The sequence below is a fragment of the Sebastes fasciatus genome, chromosome 7, assembly GCF_043250625.1.
Source record: "Sebastes fasciatus isolate fSebFas1 chromosome 7, fSebFas1.pri, whole genome shotgun sequence".
Taxonomy (NCBI): domain Eukaryota; kingdom Metazoa; phylum Chordata; class Actinopteri; order Perciformes; family Sebastidae; genus Sebastes; species Sebastes fasciatus.
The window spans coordinates 22,986,413-23,014,178 of NC_133801.1; the positions used below are offsets into that span (position 1 = coordinate 22,986,413).

The 27,766-nt window shown below is 38.0% G+C and overlaps 3 protein-coding genes across 3 annotated transcripts; all 3 read left to right on the plus strand.

Moving 5' to 3' along the window:
- Positions 1-1,911: 1,911 nt before the first annotated feature.
- On the plus strand, positions 1,912-6,462 carry LOC141770808 (extracellular calcium-sensing receptor-like). The gene is made up of 9 exons (XM_074640653.1): positions 1,912-2,102; positions 2,390-2,684; positions 2,813-2,899; positions 3,176-3,445; positions 3,607-3,810; positions 4,357-4,632; positions 5,030-5,254; positions 5,351-5,474; positions 5,552-6,462. The coding sequence occupies exons 1-9, from the start codon at positions 1,993-1,995 to the stop codon at positions 6,460-6,462; spliced, it is 2,502 nt and encodes an 833-aa protein (XP_074496754.1). The 5' UTR covers positions 1,912-1,992.
- Positions 6,463-10,426: 3,964 nt separating this feature from the next.
- LOC141770809 (extracellular calcium-sensing receptor-like) lies at positions 10,427-18,682 on the plus strand. The gene is made up of 9 exons (XM_074640654.1): positions 10,427-10,551; positions 10,844-11,138; positions 11,267-11,353; positions 11,616-11,885; positions 12,045-12,251; positions 14,554-14,829; positions 16,792-17,016; positions 17,113-17,236; positions 17,315-18,682. The coding sequence occupies exons 1-9, from the start codon at positions 10,442-10,444 to the stop codon at positions 18,223-18,225; spliced, it is 2,505 nt and encodes an 834-aa protein (XP_074496755.1). The 5' UTR covers positions 10,427-10,441; the 3' UTR covers positions 18,226-18,682.
- Positions 18,683-21,201: 2,519 nt separating this feature from the next.
- Positions 21,202-25,754, plus strand: LOC141770810 (extracellular calcium-sensing receptor-like). The gene is made up of 9 exons (XM_074640656.1): positions 21,202-21,392; positions 21,681-21,975; positions 22,104-22,190; positions 22,467-22,736; positions 22,898-23,101; positions 23,648-23,923; positions 24,321-24,545; positions 24,643-24,766; positions 24,844-25,754. The coding sequence occupies exons 1-9, from the start codon at positions 21,283-21,285 to the stop codon at positions 25,752-25,754; spliced, it is 2,502 nt and encodes an 833-aa protein (XP_074496757.1). The 5' UTR covers positions 21,202-21,282.
- The last annotated feature ends 2,012 nt before the right edge of the window (positions 25,755-27,766 follow it).

Below are 27,766 nucleotides of genomic sequence, written 5' to 3' on the forward strand. Positions count from 1 at the left end.
AGCAAAGCACAACACATCAATTAAAGTACATGTTCATTTGCATTAAATGTCATTTCCATTTTGGTCTCATTCACAGCTGCATGTGTCTTTGGGTGACTGTGAGCCAACATCTCAAAGGAATGTAGATAGTCTTAAAACCCAGGGATTAAGCCATAAATTCTCCTTTGTTTCTTCACTTGTTGCTCCAATGTGTTGCCTCACAGCAAGAGAGTCGCAGGTTCAAACCCGGCTTGGGGCCATTGTCTGTGGAGTTTGCATGTTCTCCCCATTTTAGCGTGGGTTTTCTCCGGGATCTCCGGCTTCCTCCCAAAGTCCAAAGACATGCAGGTTAGGTTAATTGTTGACTCTAAATGGTCTATAGGTGTGAATGTGAGTATGAATGGCTGTCTGTTTCTACGTGTCAGCCCTGTGATCGTCTGGCAACCTGTCCAGGGTCTAATGAGTACTTCACTAATAATTTGTAATGGAGTATTATATCGTAGATAATGATGAGTTACTAGAGAACTGACAGGGAGAACCTATATTAATGAATCATTAAATAATGATTAGTTTGTGAATAATTTTGACTTGATCATTCTGACTAATTCATTGGTCTATAAAAATACAATTGAAATTGACTTGACCTCACCACTTTCATGACTTGTTCCTGATTAACTCTGAATCAAAAGTCATTACAAAACTAGTAACGACTCATTAATTACTGATTACTTAAACATTACTTATTGTTTTTGTGTCCCCCCCAGTAAAGTGAGAGACAATACTGAATAGTTAATGAGGAGTCCCTCATTAATTCATCATCATTACAATTGATTCCTTTAAAAAATAGGAGACAGCAGAATTCTTAACAGATGTTTTATTCATCATATTCAGACAACATAAACATTACAATTCACATCCCTGAATATTATCAAGTTGAATATCATTAAAACAAAAACATACATACAATTTGATTGAGAGTTACTCATTAACTAATAGTTCACTAGCATTTAGATCCTCATTCATGTTTTAAGTACGTAATCATTAACTAATCTTCTGGAAGCCATGACTATGCAATGGCCTAACATTAAACAGAAAAGAATTGTAACTTTTTGTGTTTTTGTATTTACTGTTATAATTATTTTCTGCAATTAAGCCTGCATGGATTTGCTGCATGTTTTACTTAAATGCGTCCTAAATAAGATGATTTTATGTGTTTGAGTCAGACAAAGCCAGTGTTTTAATTGATGCAATATTCTGCTACATTTTAGGAGGAATAGAGTTAAGTTATGTCATCCTGCCTGGAAAAGTATGTGCGTGCACCCACTATCAATGTGTTAACAGGTTTCTGCCTGTAATCGTAGAACTACAGTTAGCAGATCTATACAATTGCAAATTAGACAGACTGATGGGGAAATCTGTCCTGCCCACATGTTTCTGCAGAACTGATCATATCTAATACCTGCCAAGTTACTATTGGTTGCCAGCCACATAAGATGTAATATTTCACTGAGTGTCTTGGTATGCTGCTACCATCTAGTGGACATACTTGGGGCTAATTTGAGCATTTGGTGAGTTTAATTCGGAATGCTTATCACACAACAAATCACACGCAAGTTTCAGTATAGATCAATCATAGCGGTCATCCACAACTTCAATTTGGGTTGGAAAGGTTTCAAAAGTTGCTTTGGTGAGATGTAATTAAAAGTGCACAAAATTAATTCCACCTCAATACAAAATCAGTCTCTAATGAAATGCATATAAGGCCCTGCCCTTACTTTTGTGTATGCGCTGATGGGTGGTGTGCAAGATTAAACAATGCTGCAAGTCAATAAAAGGGGTTGACACTGAGTCAGAAAAGGAGTAAACAGGAGGAAAGCCATGTGGGCATTTTTAGATATCAACCTCCTATTGCTCATGTACTCTGTGTTGTTGTATTCCTACTTTTCTTCTGCTTTGCCCTCCCCTCTCCATTCCACCTCCTGCCGGTTACAGGGACAGTTTCATCTAAATGGGATGCACAAGGCTGGTGATGTGGTTCTGGGAGGGCTGTTTCAGATCAACTTCTTTTCTGTTTTTCCTGACCTGTCTTTTACCTCAGAGCCACAACAGCCAACCTGCCACAGGTCAGTATGTCAGGGAAACAACAAAATGCAGAAACTGGAAGAAGCTAATCCCATTAGTAAAATGTATTTTATATGATAAGATATTACCCAGTCAGAATTACATTGTGTATTCATGCCATTTTAGACATATCACTTGTCTCCTCTATTTTTTTTAACCAAGTATTGTAATAATTGTTGCTATTCAACGGGCTTAATTGTTTGCAAAATCTATAACTGTGCAACACGTTAATGTCAGCACAGGTTACTGTATCATGTTGAATTTTCCAACAATGGTATTTTTCTGTTAGTTTTGATGTTCTAGGATTCAGACAGGCCCAGACCATGGCCTTTGCTATTGATGAGATCAACAGAAACTCCAACCTGCTACCTAATGTTACTCTTGGATACAGTCTTAATGACAACTGCAACAACCTAGGAATTGGATTCCGCGCAGCGTTGTCATTAGCCAGTGGTCCAGAGGAGCAGTTTATATTGGACAAGACCTGTGTAGGAACCCCTCCAGTCCTTGGTATTGTGGGTGATACTTTCTCTAGAGGTTCTATTGCCATCTCCGCTGTCTTAGGTTTGTACAGATTACCTATGGTAAGTTTTCCACCATGATTCTTTTAAAGTATTTTAATTTTAAATGGAATGTCAATTGTTAACATTGGACTAATCAGCCAATGAAGGATTTGAATGTTTTTAGGATGTACAGTCTGTGTCTTTCACAGGTGAGTTATTTTGCCACATGTTCGTGCCTGAGTGACCGGCAAAAGTTTCCATCCTTCTTTAGGACGATCCCAAGTGATGCTTTCCAGGTGACCATCAATCGGCAAAATAAGAATGCATTAAAAAAAAGCATGTGCACTGAAACATTCCTTTGAAATAACATCCCTTTACTGCAATGAAAAATATGTTGTTTTTGTGTAAAACTTGTCAGATTGTTTGTGCCATTGATGGAGTCGTTTGGTCTCAGATAACAAAGCTGAAAGGCACCAATTAAACATGGTCAATTGTGGAATCTGTTTATCAGGTTTCCCACTGAGAGATTATTCTTGCCTGTGCATTAATCCCTCCACTCTGTATTTACTTAGGTGCGTGCTATGATTCAGATTCTCAGGCGCTTTGGCTGGACTTGGGCTGGTCTGCTGATCAGTAATGATGATTATGGACTCCACGCTGCACGATCCTTCCAATCTGATCTGGCTCAGTCTGGTGGAGGTTGTCTGGCCTATTTAGAAGTTTTGCCCTGGGACAAAGACCCAGCTGAACTAGGGAGAATTGTGGATTTGATGAGGAAATCTACAGCTCGTGTGGTCATTGTTTTTGCACATCAGAGTCACGTGATTAACCTCATGGAAGAGGTGTGGCTTCAATTATAGCTTAATTATATGTTTATATAATTCTACAACTTAATGTTTTGATTGTCTGAAATAAAAGGGTTTTACATGTGTTTGAATGAGACAAGACATCAATCGTGTCATGACAGTATGAATTTATATATTTTATATAATGCAATGCATAGGTGGTGAGGCAGAATGTGACAGGCCTGCAGTGGATGGCCAGTGAAGCCTGGACTGCAGCTACTGTACTCCAGACCCCCCACCTCATGCCGTACCTGAGTGGAACACTGGGCATTGCCATCCGTCGAGGAGAAATACCAGGACTCAGGGACTTCCTGTTAAGAATACGTCCTGACATACAACAGAACAGCCGCGGAAATAATGTGGTGAGTTTAAGTGGAGGCACCCCAGGTGTATAGGTTAAAACATTTAACTAATATATATTGCCAGGAAACTTCCCCAGTTGATAACTTATATTAGGACAATTATTTTTTTATTACAAGTTTTCTGAAATTTTATGTTTAAATCTGAACATTGGATAATGCTAAGTTCAAAATTGTTGTTTCATTTTGTTGACATATTAGAGGCAAAGGTCTTTACATAACTCATTTTGAGAAAACGGTCTTTAAGGATATGTATTATAAAATTCAATACATTTTGAAGACACTCCTGCTGAATTGGGTTAAAAATCTAAGATAACACCATGAAACTTCCCCAGTTGATAACTTATGCTAAGAAAATTATTTTTTGTATTACTTGTTTTCTGAAATGTTATGTTTAAATATGCAAATGAGGCATTATCTAATGATAACGTTTGGTGAATTTAGCTGAAATCTACAGACAGATATAGACAAAGTGTAGTAATCTGGTATTTGTAAGAATAATAGAGTATGATGTCATCATGTATAACACAAAGTTTTTAATACATTCAGGTAAATCAGTTTTGGGAATACACATTTCAGTGTAGATTTGCACCACCTCCAGCAGGTTGGGTGGAGGCTGGGGGAGTACTATGCACTGGACAGGAAGATCTAGAGAGTGTGGAGACTGAGTTCTTGGACATTTCAAACCTCAGGCCAGAGTATAACGTGTACAAGGCTGTGTATGCTCTGGCGTATGCTCTTGATGACATGCTGCGCTGTGTGCCAGGGAGAGGGCCTTTCAGCAGACACAGCTGTGCCAGATTGCAAAGACTGGAGCTATGGCAGGTGGGATATCAGTTTACACTCCACCTGTTCATGTGACTAAATCCTATGTTATCTTGTGGAGTAACATTTCAGGTATAGGATTAAATACAAAGCTATGAGATTACTAATCTTAAAGTGCATAGCAGATAGCTGAAACAATTCCCCCTACAACAAAGTGACAGCATTGGATAATATTATCAGGTCAGAGTATATTGTCACTGGGTATACAGTAATATCAGTGACTTCACTTTAATGGAAATGCTTTGTTGGAATTATTAATATCTTCATATGTTCATAGGTGCAGTAGACAGGTTGATTATTGAATACTAGATACCACTGTTTTCACCGTGGTCATATAGAATTGAGTTTTCATCTGTCCTTTTTGATTTTCCTCTATCCGTTACTCTGATATTCTTAGCTTGTGTATTACTTGGAAAAGGTCAACTTCACCACACCATTTGGTGATCAAGTGTCATTTGATGAGAATGGTGATGCCTTACCAATATATGATGTCATGAACTGGCTGTGGCTCCCTGATGGACGAACTAAAGTTGAGAGTGTGGGCGAGGTCAAAGAGTCAGCCAAAGGTGAAGAACTCACACTTGATGAAGACAAAATCTTCTGGAACTTTGAATCCAAAGAGGTTGCTTCTGATTTTTTAGACAACTATTTTGTGTACCATGCATGACTCATTATAGTTATTTGACTCAATAACAGATGTGTATTTTTCTCCCTACAGCCACCCCGGTCAGTGTGCAGTGAGAGCTGTCCTCCAGGTGCCCGAATGGCCAGAAAGAAGGGGCAAACTGAGTGCTGTTTTGACTGCATTCCTTGTTCTGAGGGAAAGATCAGCAATAAGACTGGTTGGTATTCAGTTTTAAACATTGCAGTTTAGGGATATAATTAAGCATTAATCTTAACACTATCAATGTTTTCTTAGACTCCATGGAGTGTACCAGTTGTCCAGAGGACTTCTGGTCCAGCCCCAAGCGTGACCACTGTGTTCCTAAGAAAATAGAGTTCCTCTCCTATCAAGAGCCTCTAGGTATCTTCCTGACAGCCACCACATTGTTGGGCACATTCATCTGTGCTGTTGTCTTGGGCATCTCCATCTATCATCGCAGCACCCCTATAGTACGCGCCAACAATTCAGAACTGAGTTTCCAGCTATTGATATCACTTAAATTATGTTTCCTCTGCTCACTGTTGTTTATCGGCCATCCCAGGATGTGGACATGCCAACTGAGACATGCAGCATTTGGGATCAGCTTTGTACTTTGTGTCTCATGCATCCTGGTGAAAACCATGGTGGTTCTGGCTGTGTTCAAGGCCTCCAAACCAGGAGGTGGAGCCAGTCTCAAGTGGTTTGGTGCTCTGCAGCAGAGAGGGACAGTTATGGTTCTGACTTCTATCCAGGCAGCAATCTGCACTGCTTGGCTTGTCTCTGCTTCACCAGCTACTCATAAAAACACTCAATACTACAATGACAAGATAGTTTATGAGTGTGTAGTCGGATCCACAGTTGGTTTTGCAGTGTTACTAGGTTACATTGGCTTACTGGCCATCCTCAGCTTCCTACTAGCATTCATGGCGAGGAATCTTCCAGATAGTTTCAATGAGGCCAAGCTCATCACTTTCAGCATGCTGATCTTCTGTGCTGTGTGGGTGGCCTTTGTCCCCGCTTATGTCAGCTCACCAGGCAAATATGCAGATGCAGTGGAGGTATTCGCCATCCTGGCCTCCAGTTTTGGTCTCTTGGTGGCACTGTTTGGACCCAAATGTTACATAATCCTGCTGAGACCCGAGAGGAACACAAAGAAAGCAATCATGGCTCGGGTCATTGAGTCATAAAACATTCAGACAGAATTAACACTTTTACTCTATACAATACAAAAATGAAGGCAGAAAGATTTGTTGGTAGTAATAGTAATGTTATTAGTAATTGAAAAAGTAGGCTGATGACAAATAACTTGGATCATGTAGCGTTATTGCATAGAGCAGATTAATCATCAATCAATAATTTATATCAGAATATGTATATGTATCGTAAAATGTCAAGGAGAGTGGTGACACTCAGCTTCAGATGTCACACACAATGAGTTTTAATATCAGAATTTACACAGGTACCACCCCATTTTATAAAAATAGGGAAAAATCTAAAATTGTATACAAATCAATTGAGTCTCATAATCTCAGGGTTGCTACGGCGTTCTTGGGCATGGTGAACAGTGATTCAAATTGTTTATATACACACACAAATCAAATAACAAAGTTCTTTATAAAATACATGTTTATTTGACTAACTACATGACTAAACTACTAATAGAGGATAATTGAATAAATCATAAAACAAAAGGAAAAAGGAATAAATTGAAAAAAGGATAATTGAAGGATTACTGTGAATACAATGTTGAACATTTATGGATAGAAGCAAATTCAATGTTACCAGGTCAATTCAGTGACTGATATCTTTCTTATTGGAATTTGTTGTTTGATGTTTGCCTATCAATTCAATTTAGTTTTGGTATCAATGCATCATTCAGCAGCAGATAATATCAGAACCATCGAGGAAGATTGTGAAGCAGTTTCATTTTATAAATTTAAGCTTGGTCTAATTTACGTTTAGAATTTATTGATGGATTTCCTAATTCTTCTTATATTAACTCTCAATTTCTTAAAATTACCTTATTTAATAAATGACTATAAATGTGTTTATTAGTCTAATCGTCAAACCCTTTCACTTCTCAAAATGTATTTATATATCACCTTTGATGAGTAGATTGGTGGATTGTGCTGTATGGAGTGGCTTGAGGGGTCTCTCAGATCAAAATGTCCTTTATTTAAAGTCGTTCTTTCAGGCAAGCAGCCCGTGTCCCCGGTTGTGTTATTTCTTTTGTTTCACATAATTAATTATTCCATATTTAACATCTTGTCTTCATCTGCAGTAGAAAGATGTTAAACATTTTAGGATATAAACCACTGAATAAAACTTGATCAATTGAATTAAAATGAATTAACCAATTACACAACACAGATAAACCTTGTTATCAAAATATGTAGCTATACAAACACTACAGAGAAAGGCCTATACATGTTGATAAATATGTCCGCTTATTACACAGTAAATGAAGGGATAAGATTAATTTCAGAGCATATCAAACAGCCATACAGTGTGGGTGAGAGCAACCGAGAAGAGGGAGCGGTTGCTCTGAAAAAGACAGACTGCTGGGTTTATGAGACTGTGAGCTTTGATGAGATAAAAGTTACAAACATAACATGAAACTAAAGGAAATGTAAGCAGAGTTAATTATCATGAACTTAATTCTATATGTTCTAAGCATATTTAACAAAATGAGTAAATTTATATATGGTTCACAATCAACATTAAAAGTTGTAATACATTTCAACTAGATTAAAATATATATATCAGATATAAGATTAACTGAAGCATTAGTGTGCACCTGAATTTCTGTTTAAGATCTCTGGGGACGTATAATATACACACGTACAAATATTTATGTAGCAGGATCTCATCAAGTGATTAACATAAAGGAAATGTTTTATCTACAGCTTATAATTAACGACTTATCAGCATGAATATTTGAGTTATCTAAATTAAAAATGAGTGAAACTAGAAAAATTTAACTAAACCAACTGAGTCACAAATGTGGATTTCCAAAAGAAGGCAGGGAGAGGACAGACGTGTGAGACAGACTTGTGTCTCTGCTGGTTCCTACTACTTTCAATTTTAGTCTTGTCCCAAAAATATATATGTTAAACAAAACTTCCTGTTATTAGACATATGTTAGCAAAGCACAACACATCAATTAAAGTACATGTTCATTTGCATTAAATGTAATTTCCATTTTGGTCTCATTCACAGCTGCATGTGTCTTTGGGCGACTGTGAGCCAACATCTCAAAGGAATGTAGATAGTCTTAAAACCCAGGGAATAGGCCATAAATTCTCCTTTGTTTCTTCACTTGTTGCTCCAATGTTTTGCCTCACAGCAAGAGAGTCGTAGGTTCAAACCCGGCTTGGGGCCATTGTCTGTGGAGTTTGCATGTTCTCCCCATTTTAGCGTGGGTTTTCTCCGGGATCTCCGGCTTCCTCCCAAAGTCCAAAGACATGCAGGTTAGGTTAATTGTTGACTCTAAATGGTCTATAGGTGTGAATGTGAGTATGAATGGCTGTCTGTTTCTACGTGTCAGCCCTGTGATAGTCTGGCGACCTGTCCAGGATCTAATGAGTACTTCACTGATAATTTGTAATGGAGTATTATATCGTAGATAATGATGAGTTACTAGAGAACTGACAGGGAGAACCTATATTAATGAATCATTAAATAATGATTAGTTTGTGAATATTTTTGACTTGATCATTCTGACTAATTTATTGGTCGATAAAAATACAATTGAAATTGACTTGACTTCTCCACTTTCATGACTTGTTCCTGATTAACTCTGAATCAAAAGTCATTACAAAACTAGTAACGACTCATTAATTACTGATTACTTAAACATTACTTATTGTTTTTGTGTCCCCCCCAGTAAAGTGAGACACAATACTGAATAGTTAATGAGGAGTCCCTCATTAATTCATCATCATTACAATTGATTCCTTTGAAGAATAGGAGACAGCAGAATTCTTAACAGATGTTTTATTCATCATATTCAGACAACATAAACATTACAATTCACATCCCTGAATATTATCAAGTTGAATATCATTAAAACAAAAACATCCATAAAATTTGATTGAGAGTTACTCATTAACTAATAGTTCACTAGCATTTAGATCCTCATTCATGTTTTAAGTACGTAATCATTAACTAATCTTCTGGAAGCCATGACTATGCAATGGCCTAACATTATACAGAAAAGAATTGTAACTTTTTTTGTTTTTGTATTTACTGTTATAATTATTTTCTGCCATTACGCCTGCATGGATTTGCTGCATGTTTTACTTAAATGCATCCTAAATAAGATGCTTTTATGTGTTTGAGTCAGACAAAGCCAGTGTTTTAATTGATGCAATATTCTACTTCATTTTAGGGGGAATAGAGTTAAGTAATCTCAAAAATATGTGCATGCACTCACAATAAATATGTTGATGTAAATAAGTAACAGGTTTCTACCTGTAATCGTAGAAATACAGTTACAAAATCTATAAAACTGCAATTTGGACATACTAATGGGGAAATCTGTCATGCATGTTTCTGCAGAACTAATCATATCTAATACCTGCCAAGTTAATATTGGTTGCCAGCCACATACAAAAACTCCATCAAACAAACACAGAGCAAGGGAAGATGTAATATTTCACTGAGGGTCTTGGTATGCTGCTACCATCTAGTGGACATACTCGGGTCTAATTTGAGCATTTGGTGAGTTTAATTCGGTATGCTTATCACACCACAAATCACACGCAAATTTCAGTAGACATCAATCATAGCGGTCATCCACAACTTCAATTTGGGTTGGAAAGGTTGCTAAAATTGCCTTGGTGAGATGTTATTAAAAGTGCACAAATTAATTCCACCTCGATACAAAACCAGTCTCCAATGAAATACATATTGAGCCCTGCCCTTACTTTTGTGTATGCGCTGATGGGTGGTGTGCAAGCTTAAACAATGCTACAAGTTAATAAAAGGGGTTGACACAGAGTCAGAAAAGGAGTAAACAGGAGGAAAGCCATGTGGGCATTTTTAGATATCAACCTCCACTTGTTCATGTACTCTGTGTTGTTGTATTCCTACTTTTCTTGTGCTGGAGGGAACACTCTCCATTCCACCTCCTGCTGGTTACAGGGACAGTTTCCTCTAAATGGGATGCACAAGGCTGGAGATGTGGTTCTGGGAGGGCTGTTTTCGATCCATTTCTTTTCTGTCTTTCCTGACCTGTCTTTTACCTCAGAGCCACAACAGCCAACCTGCCACAGGTCAGTATGTCAGGGAAACAACAAAATGCAGAAACTGGAAGAAGCTAATCCAATTAGTAAAATGTATTTTATATGATAAGATATTACTCTGTCAGAATTACATTGTGTATTTATGCCATTTTAGACGTATTACTTGTGTCCTCTATTTATTTATTGTTAATCAAGTATTGTAATAATTGTTGCTATTCAACTGGTTTATTTTTTTTGCAAAATCTGTAATTGTGCAACACATTCATGTCAGCACAGTTACTGTATCATGTTGTATTTTCCAACAATGGTATTTTTGTGTTAGTTTTGATATTCTAGGATTCAGACAGGCCCAGACCATGGCCTTTGCTATTGATGAGATCAACAGAAACTCCAACCTGCTACCTAATGTGACTCTTGGATACAGTCTTAATGACAACTGCGTCAACCTAGGAATTGGATTCCGTGCAGCGTTGTCATTAGCCAGTGGTCAAGACGAGCAGTTTATATTGGACAAGACCTGTGTAGGAACCCCTCCAGTCCTTGGGATTGTGGGAGATTCTTCCTCTAGACGTTCAATCGCCATCTCCACTGTCTTAGGTTTGTACAGATTACCTATGGTAAGTTTTCCGCCATGATTCTTTTAAAGTATTTTAATTTGAAATGCAATGTCAATTATAAACATTGGACTAATCAGCCGATGAATGATTTGAATGTTTTTAGGATATACAGTCTGTGTCTTTCACAGGTGAGTTATTTTGCCACATGTTCGTGCCTGAGTGACCGGCAAACGTTTCCATCCTTCTTTAGGACGATCCCAAGTGATGCTTTCCAGGTGACCATTAATCGGCAAAATGCATAAAAAAAAGCATGTGCACTGAAACATTGCTTCGAAATAACATCCCTTTACTGCAATGAAAATTATGTTGTCTTCGTAATACTTGTCACATTGTTTGTGCCATTGATAGAGCCGTTTGGTCTCAGATAACAAAGCTGAAAGGCACCAACATGGTCAATTGTGGAATCTGTTTAGCAGGTTCCCCACTGAGAGATTATTCTTGCCTGTGCATTAATCCCTCCACTCTGTATTTACTTAGGTGCGTGCTATGATTCAGATTCTCAGGCGCTTTGGCTGGACTTGGGCTGGTCTGCTGGTCAGTAATGATGATTATGGACTACACGCGGCCAGATCCTTCCAATCTGATCTGGCTCAGTCTGGTGGAGGGTGTCTGGCCTATTTTGAAGTTTTGCCCTGGGACAAAGATGCAGCTGAATTAAGGAGAATTGTGGATTTGATGAGGAAATCTACAGCTCGTGTGGTCATTGTCTTTGCACATCAGAGTCACATGATTAACCTCATGGAAGAGGTTGGACTTGAATTAAAGCTTAATTATAAGTTTATATAATTCTACAAGTTAATGTTTTGATTGTCTGAAATAAGAGGGTTTTACATGCATGAATGAGACAAGACATAATTCGTGTCATGACAGTATGAATTTATATATTTTATATCATGTAATGCACAGGTGGTGAGGCAGAATGTGACAGGCCTGCAGTGGATGGCCAGTGAAGCCTGGACTGCAGGTACTCCGCTCCAGACCCCCCACCTCATGCCGTACCTGAGTGGCACACTGGGCATTGCCATCCGTCGAGGAGAAATACCAGGATTCAGGGACTTCCTGTTAAGAATACGTCCTGACATACAACACAACAACCGCTATGGAAATAACGTGGTGAGTTTAAGTGGAGATACCCCAGGTGTATAGGTTAAAATATTTAACTAATATATATTGCCAGGAAACTTCCCCAGTTGATAACTTATATTAGGACAATTATGTTTTTTTATTACAAGTTTTCTGAAATTGTATGTTTGAATCTGAACATTGTATAAAGCTTAGTTCAAAATTGTTGTTTCATTTTGTTGACATTTTAGAGGCAAAGGTTTTTCAAAGAAAACGGCCTACAAAGATATATTGTAAAATTTACTACATTTTGAAGACACTCCTGGTGAATTGGATTAAAATCTAGGATTTCACCATGAAACTTCCCCAGTTGATTACTTAAACTAAGACACTTATTTTTTGTATTACAAGTTTTCTGAAATGTTATGTTTAAATATGCAAATGAGGCATTATCTAATGATAACATTTGGTGAATTTAAGATAAATCTACAGACACATACACACGTGGAAAAAATTGTTGGTACCCTTCTGTTAAAGAAAGAAAAACCCACAATGGTCACTGAAATAACTTGTAACTGACAAAAGTAATAATAAATAAAAATTTACTCAAAATTAACTAATGAAAATTAGATATCACTTTTGAATTGTGGTTCAACAGAATCATTTTAAAAAACAAACTAATGAAACTGGCCTGGACAAAAATGATGGTACCCTTAATTTAATATTTTGTTGCACAACCTTTTGAGACAATTAATGCAATCAAGCGATTTCTGTAACTCTCAATGAGACTTCTGCACCTGTCGACAGGTATTTTGGCCCACTCCTCGTGAGCAAACTGCTCCAGCTGTCTCGGGTTTGAAGGGTGCCTTCTCCGAATGCATGTTTCAGCTCCTTCCACAGATGTTCAATAAGATTTAGATCAGGGCTCATAGAAGGCCACTTCAGAATAGTCCAATGTTTTGTTCTAAGCCATTCTTGGGTGTTTTTAGCTGTGTTTCTGGTCATTATCCTGTTGGAGGACCCATGACCTGCGACTGAGACCAAGCTTTCTGACACTGGGCAGCACATTTCGCTCCAGAATGCCTTTATAGTCTTGAGATTTCATTGTACCCTGCACAGATTCAAGACACCCTGTGCCAGATGCAGTAAAGCAGCCCCATAACACAACTCAGCCTCCTCCATGTTTCACATTAGATACAGTGTTCTTTTCTTTGTATGCTTCATTTTTGCATCTGTGAACATAGAGCTGATGGGACTTGCCAAAAAGCTCCAGTTTTGTCTCATCTGTCCAAAGGACATTCTCCCAGAAGCTTTGTGGCTTGTCAATATGCATTTTGGCAAATTCCAGTCTCGCTTTTTTATGATTTGCGTCCTCCTCGGTTGTCTTCCATTAAGTCCACTTTGGCTCAAACAGCGACGGACGGTGCGATCTGGCACTGATCTACCTTGACCTTGGAGTTCACCTCTAATCTCTTTGGAAGTTGTTCTGGGCACTTTGGTTGCCATTCGTGTTATCCGTCTCTTCAATTTGTCATCAATTTTCCTCTCGCGGCCACGTCCAGGGAGGTAGGCTACAGTCCCGTGGACCTTAAACTTCTGAATAATATGTGCAACTGAAGTCACAGGAACATCAAGCTGCTTGGAGATGGTCTTATAGCCTTTACCTTTAACATGCTTGTCTATAATTGTCTTTCTAATCTCCTGAGACAACTCTCTCCTTAGCTTTCTGTGGTCCATGTTCAGTGTGGTACACACCATGATACCAAACAGCACAGTCACTACTTTTCACCCTTTAAATAGGCAGACTGACTGATTAAAAGTTTGAAGACACCTGTGATGCTATTTACAGGACACACCTTAGTTTAACATGTCCCTATGGTCAAATTATGTTCAATCTTTTCTAGGGGTACCATCATTTTTGTCCAGGCCAGTTTAATTTGTTTGTTTTTTAAAATGATTCTGTTGAACCACAATTCAAAAGCAATGTCTGATTTTCAATAGATAATTTTCAGTGAATTTTTATTTATTATTACTTTTGTCAGTTTCAAGTTATTTCAGTGACCATTGTGGGTTTTTCTTTCTTTAACGGAAGGGTACCAACAATTTTGTCCACGTGTGTATATACAAAGTGTAGTAAAATAAACACCTAATTGGATGTTTTATTTCCACTAGTCTGAAAGGAGACATGTTATGGAAGCAAAATAGCCCTAACATTTCAAAATTGACCAGTTCATGAAAAACAATGTTTTTGCCTGTAGTGTCTCACCTTAAAATTTAAATCTGATCTGATATTTGTAAGAATAATAGAGTATGTTGTCATAATTTTTAACCCAAGGTTTTTAATACATTTTAGGTAAATCTGTTTTGGGAATACACATTTCAGTGTAGATTTGCACCACCTCCAGCAGGTTGGGTGGAGGCTGGGGGAGAACTATGCACTGGACAGGAAGATCTAGACAGTGTGGAGACTGAGTTCTTGGACATTTCAAACCTCAGGCCAGAGTATAACGTGTACAAGGCTGTGTATGCTCTGGCGTATGCTCTTGATGACATGCTGCGCTGTGTGCCAGGGAGAGGGCCCTTCAGCGGATACAGCTGTGCCAGTTTGCAAAGACTGGAGCTATGGCAGGTGGGATATCAGTTTACACTCCACCTGTTCATGTGACTAAATCCTATGCTATCTGTGGAGTAACATTTCAGGTATAGGATTAAATACAAAGCTATGAGATTACAAATGTTAAAGCACATAGCAGATAGCTGAAACAATTCCCCCTACCACAAGGTGACAGCAGTGGATAATATTGTCAGGTCCGAATGTTGTTGGGGACGCAGATAGGAGCTGGTCTAGTTATAAGAAAATATTAAAGATAATTATCAATATTAATAAAATTGATATTAACAATATACGAATAATAACAGGGCACCAAATTACATTGGTACATAAGCTCAAAAGACATTAAAATGGCTATCAAAAGTCAATAATAATTATCAAAATAATTATTAATTATATTGAATAATATGATTTAATGTATATTAAATCATTCTCGGGGCACCACTCTTTGAAACAAAGAGAAAATGATAGCACATTAATGTAGTCTCATAGATAAGTGCCATTAAATATAATAAACTATACATTTTGAACTTTGATTAATAATTAAATTAATAACTATAACCAAAATAGATAGTAAAGGTTGAAGGATATTGGAGTTCTTGACATAGCAGAGGTTGGCATTATTCACTCTTGTACAATATTAAGCAGACCAGCATGTATAATCCACAAACATTTATTTACAAGATAATAAAGGTGTAAAGCACAATATTAATCTAACTAAATAACTAAACTAAACAAACCAAACACAGTGTGTGAGCATGTGTGTGTGTGTGTGTGTGTGTGTGAGAGAGAGAGAGAGAGAGGGGCGGGGGGGGAGTGAGAAACAAAGACAAGATGGCTACTTGTCTCAAGATGTCTGCATGTGCCTACAGACAATATGACGAGCACTGTAAAACTACGAAGATGGCTGGACCAAAGATGGCCGCACACATGTTACAACATGGCCTCTTTGTTGTTCGGAGCACATGTGCTCAGGAAGGACAAAGAGGGGCGTTGATGTGGGGGTTGAGATTATCTGAATGTGTATGTTTATGTTTAAAATTAATTCACAGTTTATATATGCGATCTTAATGTGTGTCAGATAATGCAGTGGGTTAGAAAAGATGGTTAGTTTGCATGCAAGACCATGTCTATGTGAAGCATAAACTAACCACATCAGATGTGTCAATGCCAGCTACCCAAATATCTTAACTACAAATAATATCACATCACTCAAACTTAATGAATAACATTAAACATATCAATACAGGTACATTCCGGAAATCAAAGTTGCTCAGCCTTGTTCAATTGCTAATGCTAAGGTAAGCCCAGCACGTTACAAATCCATGGAGGAAAAGGTTGCAATTCCAAGATGGAGGAGTTGGAGGAAGCAGGCTGGAGAAAGTGGTTCCAGGGTCAAAGTCTTTCTCCTTGCTGTGCTTGAATCCAGTTGTGCAGTTTGGAGGGAAACTGATTCAGTCCTGTTACTGCAGCTTGGTAGCTTGGTGCTAACTTCCTAACTCTTATTTCTTGAAGTAAGCTGGTCAAAAAGGCAGGCACTCGCGAGCAGAGCTCACCTCCCGCAGGTCAGCAGGGGTGGGAAGGGGGTGAAGAAAAAAAAGAACAAAGAAATGTCCTTTGCTTTTGTCCCAGGTGAATTTCACAAGCATGTGTGAATGAGAAATAATGCTACAGTAGCCAATGGCTACTGAGCTGAGTCCATGGGTCAAGGATCATGTGACTGAGTTCATGTGGTCACTTGCCACCAGTCACATTGGTGGGTCCCAATAGTGTATTGAAACTGGGTATAAAGTAATATCAGTGACTTCACTTTAATGGAAATGCTTTGTTGGAATTATTGATATCTTCATATGTTCATAGGTGCAGTAGGCAGAATGATTATTGAATACCAGATACCACTGTGTTCACCATGGTCGTATGGAATTGATTTTTCATTTGTCCTTTTTGATTTTCCTCTATCCATTATTCTGATATTCTTAGCTTGTGTATTACTTGGAAAAGGTCGACTTCACCACACCATTTGGTGATCAAGTGTCATTTGATGAGAATGGTGATGCATTACCAATATATGATGTCATGAACTGGCTGTGGCTCCCTGATGGACGAACTAAAGTTGAGTATGTGGGCGAGGTTAAAGAGTCAGCCAAAGGTGAAGAACTCACACTTGATGAAGACAAAATCTTCTGGAACTTTGAATCCAAAAAGGTTGCTTCTGTTTTTTCAGACACCTACTTTGTGTACCATGCATGGCTCATTATAGCTATTTGACTCAATAACATATGTCTATTTTTTTCCCTACAGCCACCCCGGTCAGTGTGCAGTGAGAGCTGTCCTCCAGGTACCCGCATGGCCAGAAAGAAGGGGCAACCTGAGTGCTGTTTTGACTGCATCCCTTGTTCTGAGGGAAAGATCAGCAATAACACTGGTTGGTATTCAGATTTAAATATTGCAGTTTGAAGATATAATTTAAGCATTAATCTTAACACTATCAATGTTTTCTTAGACTCCATGGAGTGCACAAGTTGTCCAGAGGATTTCTGGTCCAGTCCCAAGCGTGACCACTGTGTTCCTAAGAAAATAGAGTTCCTCTCCTATCAGGAGCCTCTGGGTATCTTCCTGACAGCCACCACATTGTTGGGCACATTAATCTGTGCTGTTGTCTTGGGCATCTCCATCTATCATCGCAGCACCCCTATAGTACGCGCCAACAATTCAGAACTGAGTTTCCAGCTATTGATATCACTTAAATTATGTTTCCTCTGCTCACTATTGTTTATCGGCCGTCCCAGGATGTGGACATGCCAATTGAGACATGCAGCGTTTGGGATCAGCTTTGTACTCTGTGTCTCATGCATCCTGGTGAAAACCATGGTGGTTCTGGCTGTGTTCAAGGCCTCCAAGCCAGGAGGAGGAGCCAGTCTCAAGTGGTTTGGTACTGTGCAGCAGAGAGGGACAGTTATTGTTCTTACTTCTATTCAGGCAGCAATCTGCACTGCTTGGCTTGTCTCTGCTTCACCAGCTCCTCATAAAAACATTCAATACCACAATGACAAAATAGTTTATGAGTGTGTGGTCGGGTCCACAGTTGGTTTTGCAGTGTTACTGGGTTACATTGGCTTACTGGCTATACTCAGCTTCCTGCTAGCTTTCATGGCAAGGAATCTTCCAGATAGTTTCAATGAGGCCAAGCTCATCACTTTCAGCATGCTGATCTTCTGTGCTGTGTGGGTGGCCTTTGTCCCCGCTTATATTAGCTCACCAGGCAAATATGCAGATGCAGTGGAGGTATTCGCCATCCTGGCCTCCAGTTTTGGCCTCTTGGTTGCACTGTTTGGACCCAAATGTTACATAATCCTGCTGAGACCCGAGAGGAACACAAAGAAAGCAATAATGGCCCGGGTCATTGAGTCATAAAACATTCAGACAGAATTAATACTTTTACTCTATACAATACAAACATGAAGGCAGAAAGATTTGTTGGTAGTAATAGTAATGTTATTAGTAATTGAAAAAGTAGGCTGATGACAAATAACTTGGATCATGTAGCGTTATTGCATAGAGCAGATTAATCATCAATCAATAATTTATATCAGAATATGTATATGTATCGTAAAATGTGAAGGAGAGTGGTGACACTCAGCTTCAGATGTCACACACAATGAGTTTTAATATCAGAATTTACACAGGTACCACCCCATTTTATAAAAATAGGGAAAAATCTAAAATTGTATACAAATCAATTGAGTCTCATAATCTCAGGGTTGCTACGGCGTTCTTGGGCATGGTGAACAGTGATTCAAATTGTTTATATACACACACAAATCAAATAACAAAGTTCTTTATAAAATACATGTTTATTTGACTAACTACATGACTAAACTACTAATAGAGGATAATTGAATAAATCATAAAACAAAAGGAAAAATGAATAAATTGAATAAAGGATAATTGAAGGATTACTGTGAATACAATGTTGAACATTTATGAATAGAAACAAATTAAAAGTTACCAGGTCAATTCAGTGACTGATATCTTTCTTATTGGAATTTGTTTTTTGATGTTTGCCCATCAATTCAATTTAGTTTTGGTATTAATGCATCATTCAGCAGCAGATAATATAAGAACCATCGAGGGAGATTGTGAAGCAGTTTCCTATCATAAATTTAGGCGTGGTCTAATTCAGGTTTAGAATTTATTGATGGATTTCCTAATTCTTCTTGCATCTAATATTAACTATCAATTTCTTAAAATTACCTTATTTAATAAATGACTATAAATGTGTTTATTAGTCTAATCATCAAACACTTTCACTTCTGAAAATGTATTTATATATCACCTTTGATGAGTAGATTGGTGGATTGTGCTGTATGGAGTGGCTTGAGGGGTCTCTCAGATCAAAATGTACTTTATTTAAAGTCGTTCTTTCAGGCAAGCAGCCCGTGCCCCGGTTGTGTTATTTCTTTTGTTTCACATAATTAATTATTCCATATTTAACATCTTGTCTTCATCTGCAGTAGAAAGATGTTAAACATTTTAGGATATAAACCACTGAATAAAACTTGATCAATTGAATTAAAATGAATTAACCAATTACACAACACAGATAAACCTTGTTATCAAAACATGTAGCTATACAAACACTACAGAGAAAGGCCTATACATGTTGATAAATATGTGCGCTTTTTACACAGTAAATGAAGGGATAAGATTAATTTCAGAGCATATCAAACAGCCATCCAGTGTGGGTGAGAGCAACCGAGAAGAGAGAGCGGTTGCTCTGAAAAAGACAGGCTGCTGGGTTTATGAGACTGCGAGCTTTGATGAGATAAAAGTTACCAACATAACATGAAACTAAAGGAAATGTAAGCAGAGTTAATTATCATGAACTTAATTCTATATGTTCTAAGCATATTGATAATTCTGACTAATTCATTGGGCTATACAAATAAAATTGAAATTGACTTGACTTCACCACTTTCATGACTTGTTCCAGATTAACTCTGTATCATCTGCTGAGCAGCACAAAACTAGTAACGACTCATTAATTACTGATTACTTAAACATAAGTTATTGTTTTTGTGTCCCTCCAATAAAGTGAGACATAATACAGAGTACTTACTGAGGAGTTCCTCATTACCTCATCATTAACGTATGATTACTTACCCTATTTGTGTCCCCCCAAAGTAAAGTGAGACATAATACTAAATAGTTAATGAGGAGTCCCTCATTACTTCATCATTATCTTTACAATTGATTCCTTTAAAAAATCAGAGAGAGCAGAATTCTTAACAGATGTTTTATTCATCATATTCAGGCAAAATATACATTAAAATTCACATCCCTGAATATTATCAAGTTGAATATCATTAAAAAAAGATATCCCACAAATTTGATTGAGAGTTACTCATTTACTAGTAGTTCACTGGCATTTAGATCCTCATTCATGTTTTAAGTACGTAATCATTAACTAATCTTCTGGAAGCCATGACTATGCAATGGCCTAACATTATACAGAATAGAATTGTAACTTTTTGTGTTTTTGTGTTTACTGTTATCATTATTTTCTGCCATTACGCCTGCATGGATTTGCTGCATGTTTTACTTAAATGCGTCCTACATAAGATGCTTTTATGTGTTTGAGTCAGACAAAGCCAGTGTTTTAATTGATGCAATATTCTGCTACATTTTAGGAGGAATAGAGTTAAGTTATGTCATCCTGCCTGGAAAAGTATGTGCGTGCACTGACTATCAATTTGTTAACAGGTTTCTGCCTGTAATCGTAGAAATACAGTTAGCAGATCTAGACAATTGCAAATTAGACAGACTGATGGGGAAATCTGTCCTGCCCATATGTTTCTGCAGAACTGATCATATCTAATACCTGCCAAGTTAATATTGGTTGCCAGCCACATACAATAACCCTCCATCAAACAAACACAGAGCAAGGGAAGATGTAATATTTCACTGAGTGTCTTGGTATGCTGCTACCATCTAGTGGACATACTTGGGGCTAATTTGAGCATTTGGTGAGTTTAATTCGGTATGCTTATCACACCACAAATCACACGCAAGTTTCAGTAGAGATCAATCATAGCGGTCATCCACAACTTCAATTTGGGTTGGAAAGGTTGCAAAAGTTGCCTGGGTGAGATGTAATTAAAAGTGCACAAAATTAATTCCACCTCAATACAAAATCAGTCTCTAATGAAATGCATATAAGGCCCTGCCCTTACTTTTGTGTATGCGCTGATGGGTGGTGTGTAAGATTAAACAATGCTGCAAGTCAATAAAAGGGGTTGACACTGAGTCAGAAAAGGAGTAAACAGGAGGAAAGCCATGTGGGCATTTTTAGATATCAACCTCCTATTGCTCATGTACTCTGTGTTGTTGTATTCCTACTTTTCTTCTGCTTTGCCCTCCCCTCTCCATTCCACCTCCTGCCGGTTACAAGGACAGTTTCATCTAAATGGGATGCACAAGGCTGGTGATGTGGTTCTGGGAGGGCTGTTTCAGATCAACTTCTTTTCTGTGTTTCCTGACCTGTCTTTTACCTCAGAGCCACAACAGCCAACCTGCCACAGGTCAGTATGTCAGGGAAACAACAAAATGCAGAAACTGGAAGAAGCTAATCCCATTAGTAAAATGTATTTTATATGATAAGATATTACCCAGTCAGAATTACATTGTGTATTCATGCCATTTTAGACATATCACTTGTCTCCTCTATTTTTTTTTAACCAAGTATTGTAATAATTGTTGCTATTCAACGTGCTTAATTGTTTGCAAAATCTGTAACTGTGCAACAAGTTAATGTCAGCACAGGTTACTGTATCATGTTGAATTTTCCAACAATGGTATTTTTCTGTTAGTTTTGATGTTCTAGGATTCAGACAGGCCCAGACCATGGCCTTTGCTATTGATGAGATCAACAGAAACTCCAACCTGCTATCTAATGTGACTCTTGGATACAGTCTTAATGACAACTGCAACAACCTAGGAATTGGATTCCGCGCAGCGTTGTCATTAGCCAGTGGTCCAGAGGAGCAGTTTATATTGGACAAGACCTGTGTAGGAACCCCTCCAGTCCTTGGGATTGTGGGTGATACTTTCTCTAGTGGTTCTATTGCCATCTCCGCTGTCTTAGGTTTGTACAGATTACCTATGGTAAGTTTTCCACCATGATTCTTTTAAAATATTTTAATTTGAAATGGAATGTCAATTGTTAACATTGGACTAATCAGCCAATGAAGGATTTGAATGTTTTTAGGATGTACAGTCTGTGTCTTTCACAGGTGAGTTATTTTGCCACATGTTCGTGCCTGAGTGACCGGCAAAAGTTTCCTTCCTTCTTTAGGACGATCCCAAGTGATGCTTTCCAGGTGACCATCAATCGGCAAAATAAGAATGCATTAAAAAAAAGCATGTGCACTGAAACATTCCTTTGAAATAACATCCCTTTACTGCAATGAAAAATATGTTGTTTTTGTGTAAAACTTGTCAGATTGTTTGTGCCATTGATGGAGTCGTTTGGTCTCAGATAACAAAGCTGAAAGGCACCAATTAAACATGGTCAATTGTGGAATCTGTTTATCAGGTTTCACACTGAGAGATTATTCTTGCCTGTGCATTAATCCCTCAACTCTGTATTTACTTAGGTGCGTGCTATGATTCAGATTCTCAGGCGCTTTGGCTGGACTTGGGCTGGTCTGCTGATCAGTAATGATGATTATGGACTCCACGCTGCACGATCCTTCCAATCTGATCTGGCTCAGTCTGGTGGAGGTTGTCTGGCCTATTTAGAAGTTTTGCCCTGGGGCAAAGACCCAGCTGAACTAAGGAGAATTGTGGATTTGATGAGGAAATCTACAGCTCGTGTGGTCATTGTTTTTGCACTTCAGAGTCACGTGATTAACCTCATGGAAGAGGTGTGGCTTCAATTATAGCTTAATTATATGTTTATATAATTCTACAACTTAATGTTTTGATTGTCTGAAATAAAAGGGTTTTACATGTGTTTGAGTGAGACAAGACATCAATCGTATCATGACAGTATGAATTTATATATTTTATATAATGCAATGCATAGGTGGTGAGACAGAATGTGACAGGCCTGCAGTGGATGGCCAGTGAAGCCTGGACTGCAGCTACTGTGCTCCAGACCCCCCACTTCATGCCGCACCTGAGTGGAACACTGGGCATTGCCATCCGTCGAGGAGAAATACCAGGACTCAGGGACTTCCTGTTAAGAATACGTCCTGACATACAACAGAACAGCCGCGGAAATAATGTGGTGAGTTTAAGTGGAGACACACCAGGTGTATAGCTTAAAACATTTAACTAATATATATTGCCAGGAAACTTCCCCAGTTGATAACTTATATTAGGACAATTATTTTTTTATTACAAGTTTTCTGAAATTTTATGTTTAAATCTGAACATTGGATGATGCTAAGTTCAAAATTGCTGTTTCATTTTGTTGACATATTAGAGGCAAAGGTTTTTACATAACTCATTTTGAGAAAACGGTCTTTAAGGATATGTATTATAAAATTCAATACATTTTGAAGACACTCCTGCTGAATTGGGTTAAAAATCTAAGATATCACCATGAAACTTCCCCAGTTGATTACTTATACTAAGAAAATTATTTTTTGTATTACTTTTATTCTGAAATGTTATGTTTAAATATGCAAATGAGGCATTATCTAATGATAACGTTTGGTGAATTTAGCAGAAATCTACAGACAGATATAGACAAAGTGTAGTAGTCTGGTATTTGTAAGAATAATACAGTATGATGTCATCATGTATAACACAAAGTTTTAATACATTTCAGGTAAATCAGTTTTGGGAATACACATTTCAGTGTAGATTTGCACCACCTCCAGCAGGTTGGGTGGAGGCTGGGGGAGTACTATGCACTGGACAGGAAGATCTAGAGAGTGTGGAGACTGAGTTCTTGGACATTTCAAACCTCAGGCCAGAGTATAACGTGTACAAGGCTGTGTATGCTCTGGCGTATGCTCTTGAAGACATGCTGCGCTGTGTGCCAGGGAGAGGGCCTTTCAGCGGACACAGCTGTGCCAGATTGCAAAGGCTGGAGCTATGGCAGGTGGGATATCAGTATACACTCCACCTGTTCATGTGACTAAATCCTATGCTATCTTGTGGAGTAACATTTCAGGTATAGGATTAAATACAAAGCTATAAGATTACTAATCTTAAAGTGCATAGCAGATAGCTGAAAGGATTCCCCCTACAACAAAGTGACAGCATTGGATAATATTATCAGGTCAGAGTGTATTGTCAGTGGGTATACAGTAATATCAGTGACTTAAATTTAATGGAAATGCTTTGTTGGAATTGTTAATATCTTCATATGTTCATAGGTGCAGTAGGTAGGTTGATTATTGAATATTAGATACCACTGTGTTCACCATGGTCATATAGAATTGAGTTTTCATCTGTCCTTTTTGATTTTCCTCTATCCGTTATTCTGATATTCTTAGCTTGTGTATTACTTGGAAAAGGTCAACTTCACCGCACCATTTGGTGATCAAGTATCATTTGATGAGAATGGTGATGCATTACCAATATATGATGTCATGAACTGGCTGTGGCTCCCTGATGGACGAACTAAAGTTGAGAGTGTGGGCGAGTTCAAAGAGTCAGCCAAAGGTGAAGAACTAACACTTGATGAAGACAAAATCTTCTGGAACTTTGAATCCAAAGAGGTTGCTTCTGATTTTTTAGACACCTATTTTTGTGTACCATGCATGGCTCATTATAGTTATTTGACTCAATAACAGATGTGTATTTTTCTCCCTAAAGCCACCCCGGTCAGTGTGCAGTGAGAGCTGTCCTCCAGGTGCCCGAATGGCCAGAAAGAAGGGGCAACCTGAGTGCTGTTTTGACTGCATCCCTTGTTCTGAGGGAAAGATCAGCAATAAGACTGGTCGGTATTCAGTTTTAAACATTGCAGTTTAGGGATGTAATTAAGCATTAATCTTAACACTATCAATGTTTTCTTAGACTCCATGGAGTGCACCAGTTGTCCAGAGGACTTCTGGTCCAGCCCCCAGCGTGACCACTGTGTTCCTAAGAAAATAGAGTTCCTCTCCTATCAAGAGCCTCTAGGTATATTCCTGACACTCACCACATTGTTGGGCACATTCATCTGTGCTGTTGTCCTGGGCATCTTCATCTATCATCGCAGCACCCCTATAGCACGCGCCAACAATTCAGAACTGAGTTTCCAGCTATTGATATCACTTAAATTATGTTTCCTCTGCTCACTGTTGTTTATCGGCCATCCCAGGATGTGGACATGCCAACTGAGACATGCAGCATTTGGGATCAGCTTTGTACTTTGTGTGTCATGCATCCTGGTGAAAACCATGGTGGTTCTGGCTGTGTTCAAGGCCTCCAAACCAGGAGGAGGAGCCAGTCTCAAGTGGTTTGGTGCTCTGCAGCAGAGAGGGACAGTTATGGTTCTGACTTCTATCCAGGCAGCAATCTGCACTGCTTGGCTTGTCTCTGCTTCACCAGCTCCTCATAAAAACACTCAATACCACAATGACAAGATAGTTTATGAGTGTGTAGTCGGATCCACAGTTGGTTTTGCAGTGTTACTGGGTTACATTGGCTTACTGGCCATCCTCAGCTTCCTACTAGCATTCATGGCGAGGAATCTTCCAGATAGTTTCAATGAGGCCAAGCTCATCACTTTCAGCATGCTGATCTTCTGTGCTGTATGGGTGGCCTTTGTCCCCGCTTATGTCAGCTCACCAGGCAAATATGCAGATGCAGTGGAGGTATTCGCCATCCTGGCCTCCAGTTTTGGTCTCTTGGTGGCACTGTTTGGACCTAAATGTTACATAATCCTGCTGCGACCAGAGAGGAACACAAAGAAAGCAATCATGGCTCGGGGCATTGAGTCATAAAACATTCAGACAGAATTAATGCTTTTTCTCTATACAATACATATGTAAAGGCAGAAAAATATGTTGGTAGTAATACCAATATTATTAGTAATTGACAAAGCAGGCTGATGACAAATAACTTGGATCATGTAGCATTATTGCATATAGCAGATTAATCATCAATCAATAATTAATATCACAATATATATGTGTATTGTAAAATGTGAGGAGAGTGGTGAAACTTAGCTTCAAATATCACAAACAATTAGTTTTAATATCAGAATTTACCCATGTGCCACCCAATTTTATCAAAATAGGGAAAATGTTTAAATTGTGTATAGATCAATTGAGTCTCATAATCTCAGGTTTGCTATGGAGTTCTTGGGCATGGTGAACAGTGATTCAAGTTGTTTATATACACACACAAATCAAATAACAAAGTTCTTTATAAAATAAATGTTTATTTGACTAACTACATGACTAAACTACTAATAGAGGATAATTTAATAAATCATAAAACAAAAGGAAAAAGGAATAAATTGAATAAAGGATAATTGAAGGATTACAGTGAATACAATGTTGAACATTTATGGATAGAAACAAATTAAATGTGACCAGGTCAATTCAGTGACTAATACCTCTCTTATTGGAATTTGTTGTTTGACGTTTGCCTATCAATTACATTTTGGTTTGGTATTAATGCATCATTCAACAGCAGATAATTTAAGAACCATCGAGGGAGATTGTGAAGCAGTTTCATATTATAAATTTAGGCGTGGTCTAATTCAGGTTTAGAATTTATTGATGGATTTCCTAATTCTTCTTGCATCTAATATTGATTCTCAATTTCTTAAAATTACCTTATTTAATAATTGACTATACATTTGTTTATTAGTCTAATCATCAAACACGTTCACTTCTGAAAATGTATTTACATATCACCTTTGATGGGTAGATTGGTGGATTGTGCTGTATGGAGTGGTCGCAGGTTCTGTGTAGAACACGTCATTTTAGATATTTTGGATCCAATGGTGCAATTTGGCTTAAGTCGTTGTTCTCCCTCAGTGGCTCTCTTTGGCGTCCTCGGTCATCTTTGGATGTGGTCGGCTGCAACGTTACCTTGATGCAAACTCGGTTTCCATCTCCATCTCTCTCTGTCTGGTGCAGCATCTCTGTGCCATTTCTTCAACTAGATTAAAATATATATCAGATATAAGATTAACTGAAGCATAAGTGTGCAGCTGAATTTCTGTTTAAGATTTCTTGGGACGTATAATATACACATGTAAAAATATAAAAATATGTATGTAGCAGGATCTCATCAAGTGATAAATATAAAGGGAAGGTTTTTGAGTATTTTATTTATCTAAACTGAAAATGACTGAACTAGATAAATTGTTCTAAACAAACTTAGTCACAAATGTGAATTTTGTAAAGAAGGCAGGGAGAGGACAGAAGTGTGAGACAGACTTGTGTCTCTGCTGGCACCTACTAATTTCAGTTTTCTTTTTGTCCCAAACATGTACATGTTAAACAAAACTGCCTGTTATTAAACATGTGCAAAGCACAACACATCAATTCAAGTTCATGTTATTTTGCATTAAATTCCTCCCACAGTCCAAAGACATGCACGTTAGGTTAATTGTTGACTCTAAATGGCTGGGAAAGTGTTTGTTCAGTGTTCCTACAGTGTAAAACAAAAGTGTTTGAAATGTTAACAAAAGGTTCCCTCAGTCCCCAGCAGGAGGATTATGTCTGCCTTTATACTCAAACTACGGTCTGTTCAGAATACATGAAAACAAAAATCCTGATGCATTTGTTTTATTTCCGCTGTACTGAACTAACACAGAACCGTGACTCTGTGTGTGGAGGACGGAACCTGCCAAAATAATAAATAAATGACTAAATAAATAAATAAATATGTCATTAAATGTAGCAAAAATATTAAAAATGAATGTAGCCAATCCTTAATTGCCTGTAGGTGTGAATGTGAGTATAAATGGTTGTCTGTTTCTGTGTGTCAGCCCCATGAT

Excerpts from the sequence above, each read along its gene's own strand:
- LOC141770808 (XM_074640653.1), top strand. The coding sequence starts at position 1,993 with ATGCACAAGGCTGGTGATGTGGTTCTGGGAGGGCTGTTTCAGATCAAC. Across the intron at positions 4,633-5,029 it reads AAAGACTGGAGCTATGGCAG|CTTGTGTATTACTTGGAAAA; the intron begins GTGGGATATCAG and ends TGATATTCTTAG. Across the intron at positions 5,255-5,350 it reads GGAACTTTGAATCCAAAGAG|CCACCCCGGTCAGTGTGCAG; the intron begins GTTGCTTCTGAT and ends TTCTCCCTACAG.
- LOC141770809 (XM_074640654.1), top strand. The coding sequence starts at position 10,442 with ATGCACAAGGCTGGAGATGTGGTTCTGGGAGGGCTGTTTTCGATCCAT. Across the intron at positions 11,354-11,615 it reads TCCCAAGTGATGCTTTCCAG|GTGCGTGCTATGATTCAGAT; the intron begins GTGACCATTAAT and ends GTATTTACTTAG. Across the intron at positions 17,237-17,314 it reads AAAGATCAGCAATAACACTG|ACTCCATGGAGTGCACAAGT; the intron begins GTTGGTATTCAG and ends ATGTTTTCTTAG.
- LOC141770810 (XM_074640656.1), top strand. The coding sequence starts at position 21,283 with ATGCACAAGGCTGGTGATGTGGTTCTGGGAGGGCTGTTTCAGATCAAC. Across the intron at positions 22,737-22,897 it reads TGATTAACCTCATGGAAGAG|GTGGTGAGACAGAATGTGAC; the intron begins GTGTGGCTTCAA and ends TGCAATGCATAG. Across the intron at positions 24,767-24,843 it reads AAAGATCAGCAATAAGACTG|ACTCCATGGAGTGCACCAGT; the intron begins GTCGGTATTCAG and ends ATGTTTTCTTAG.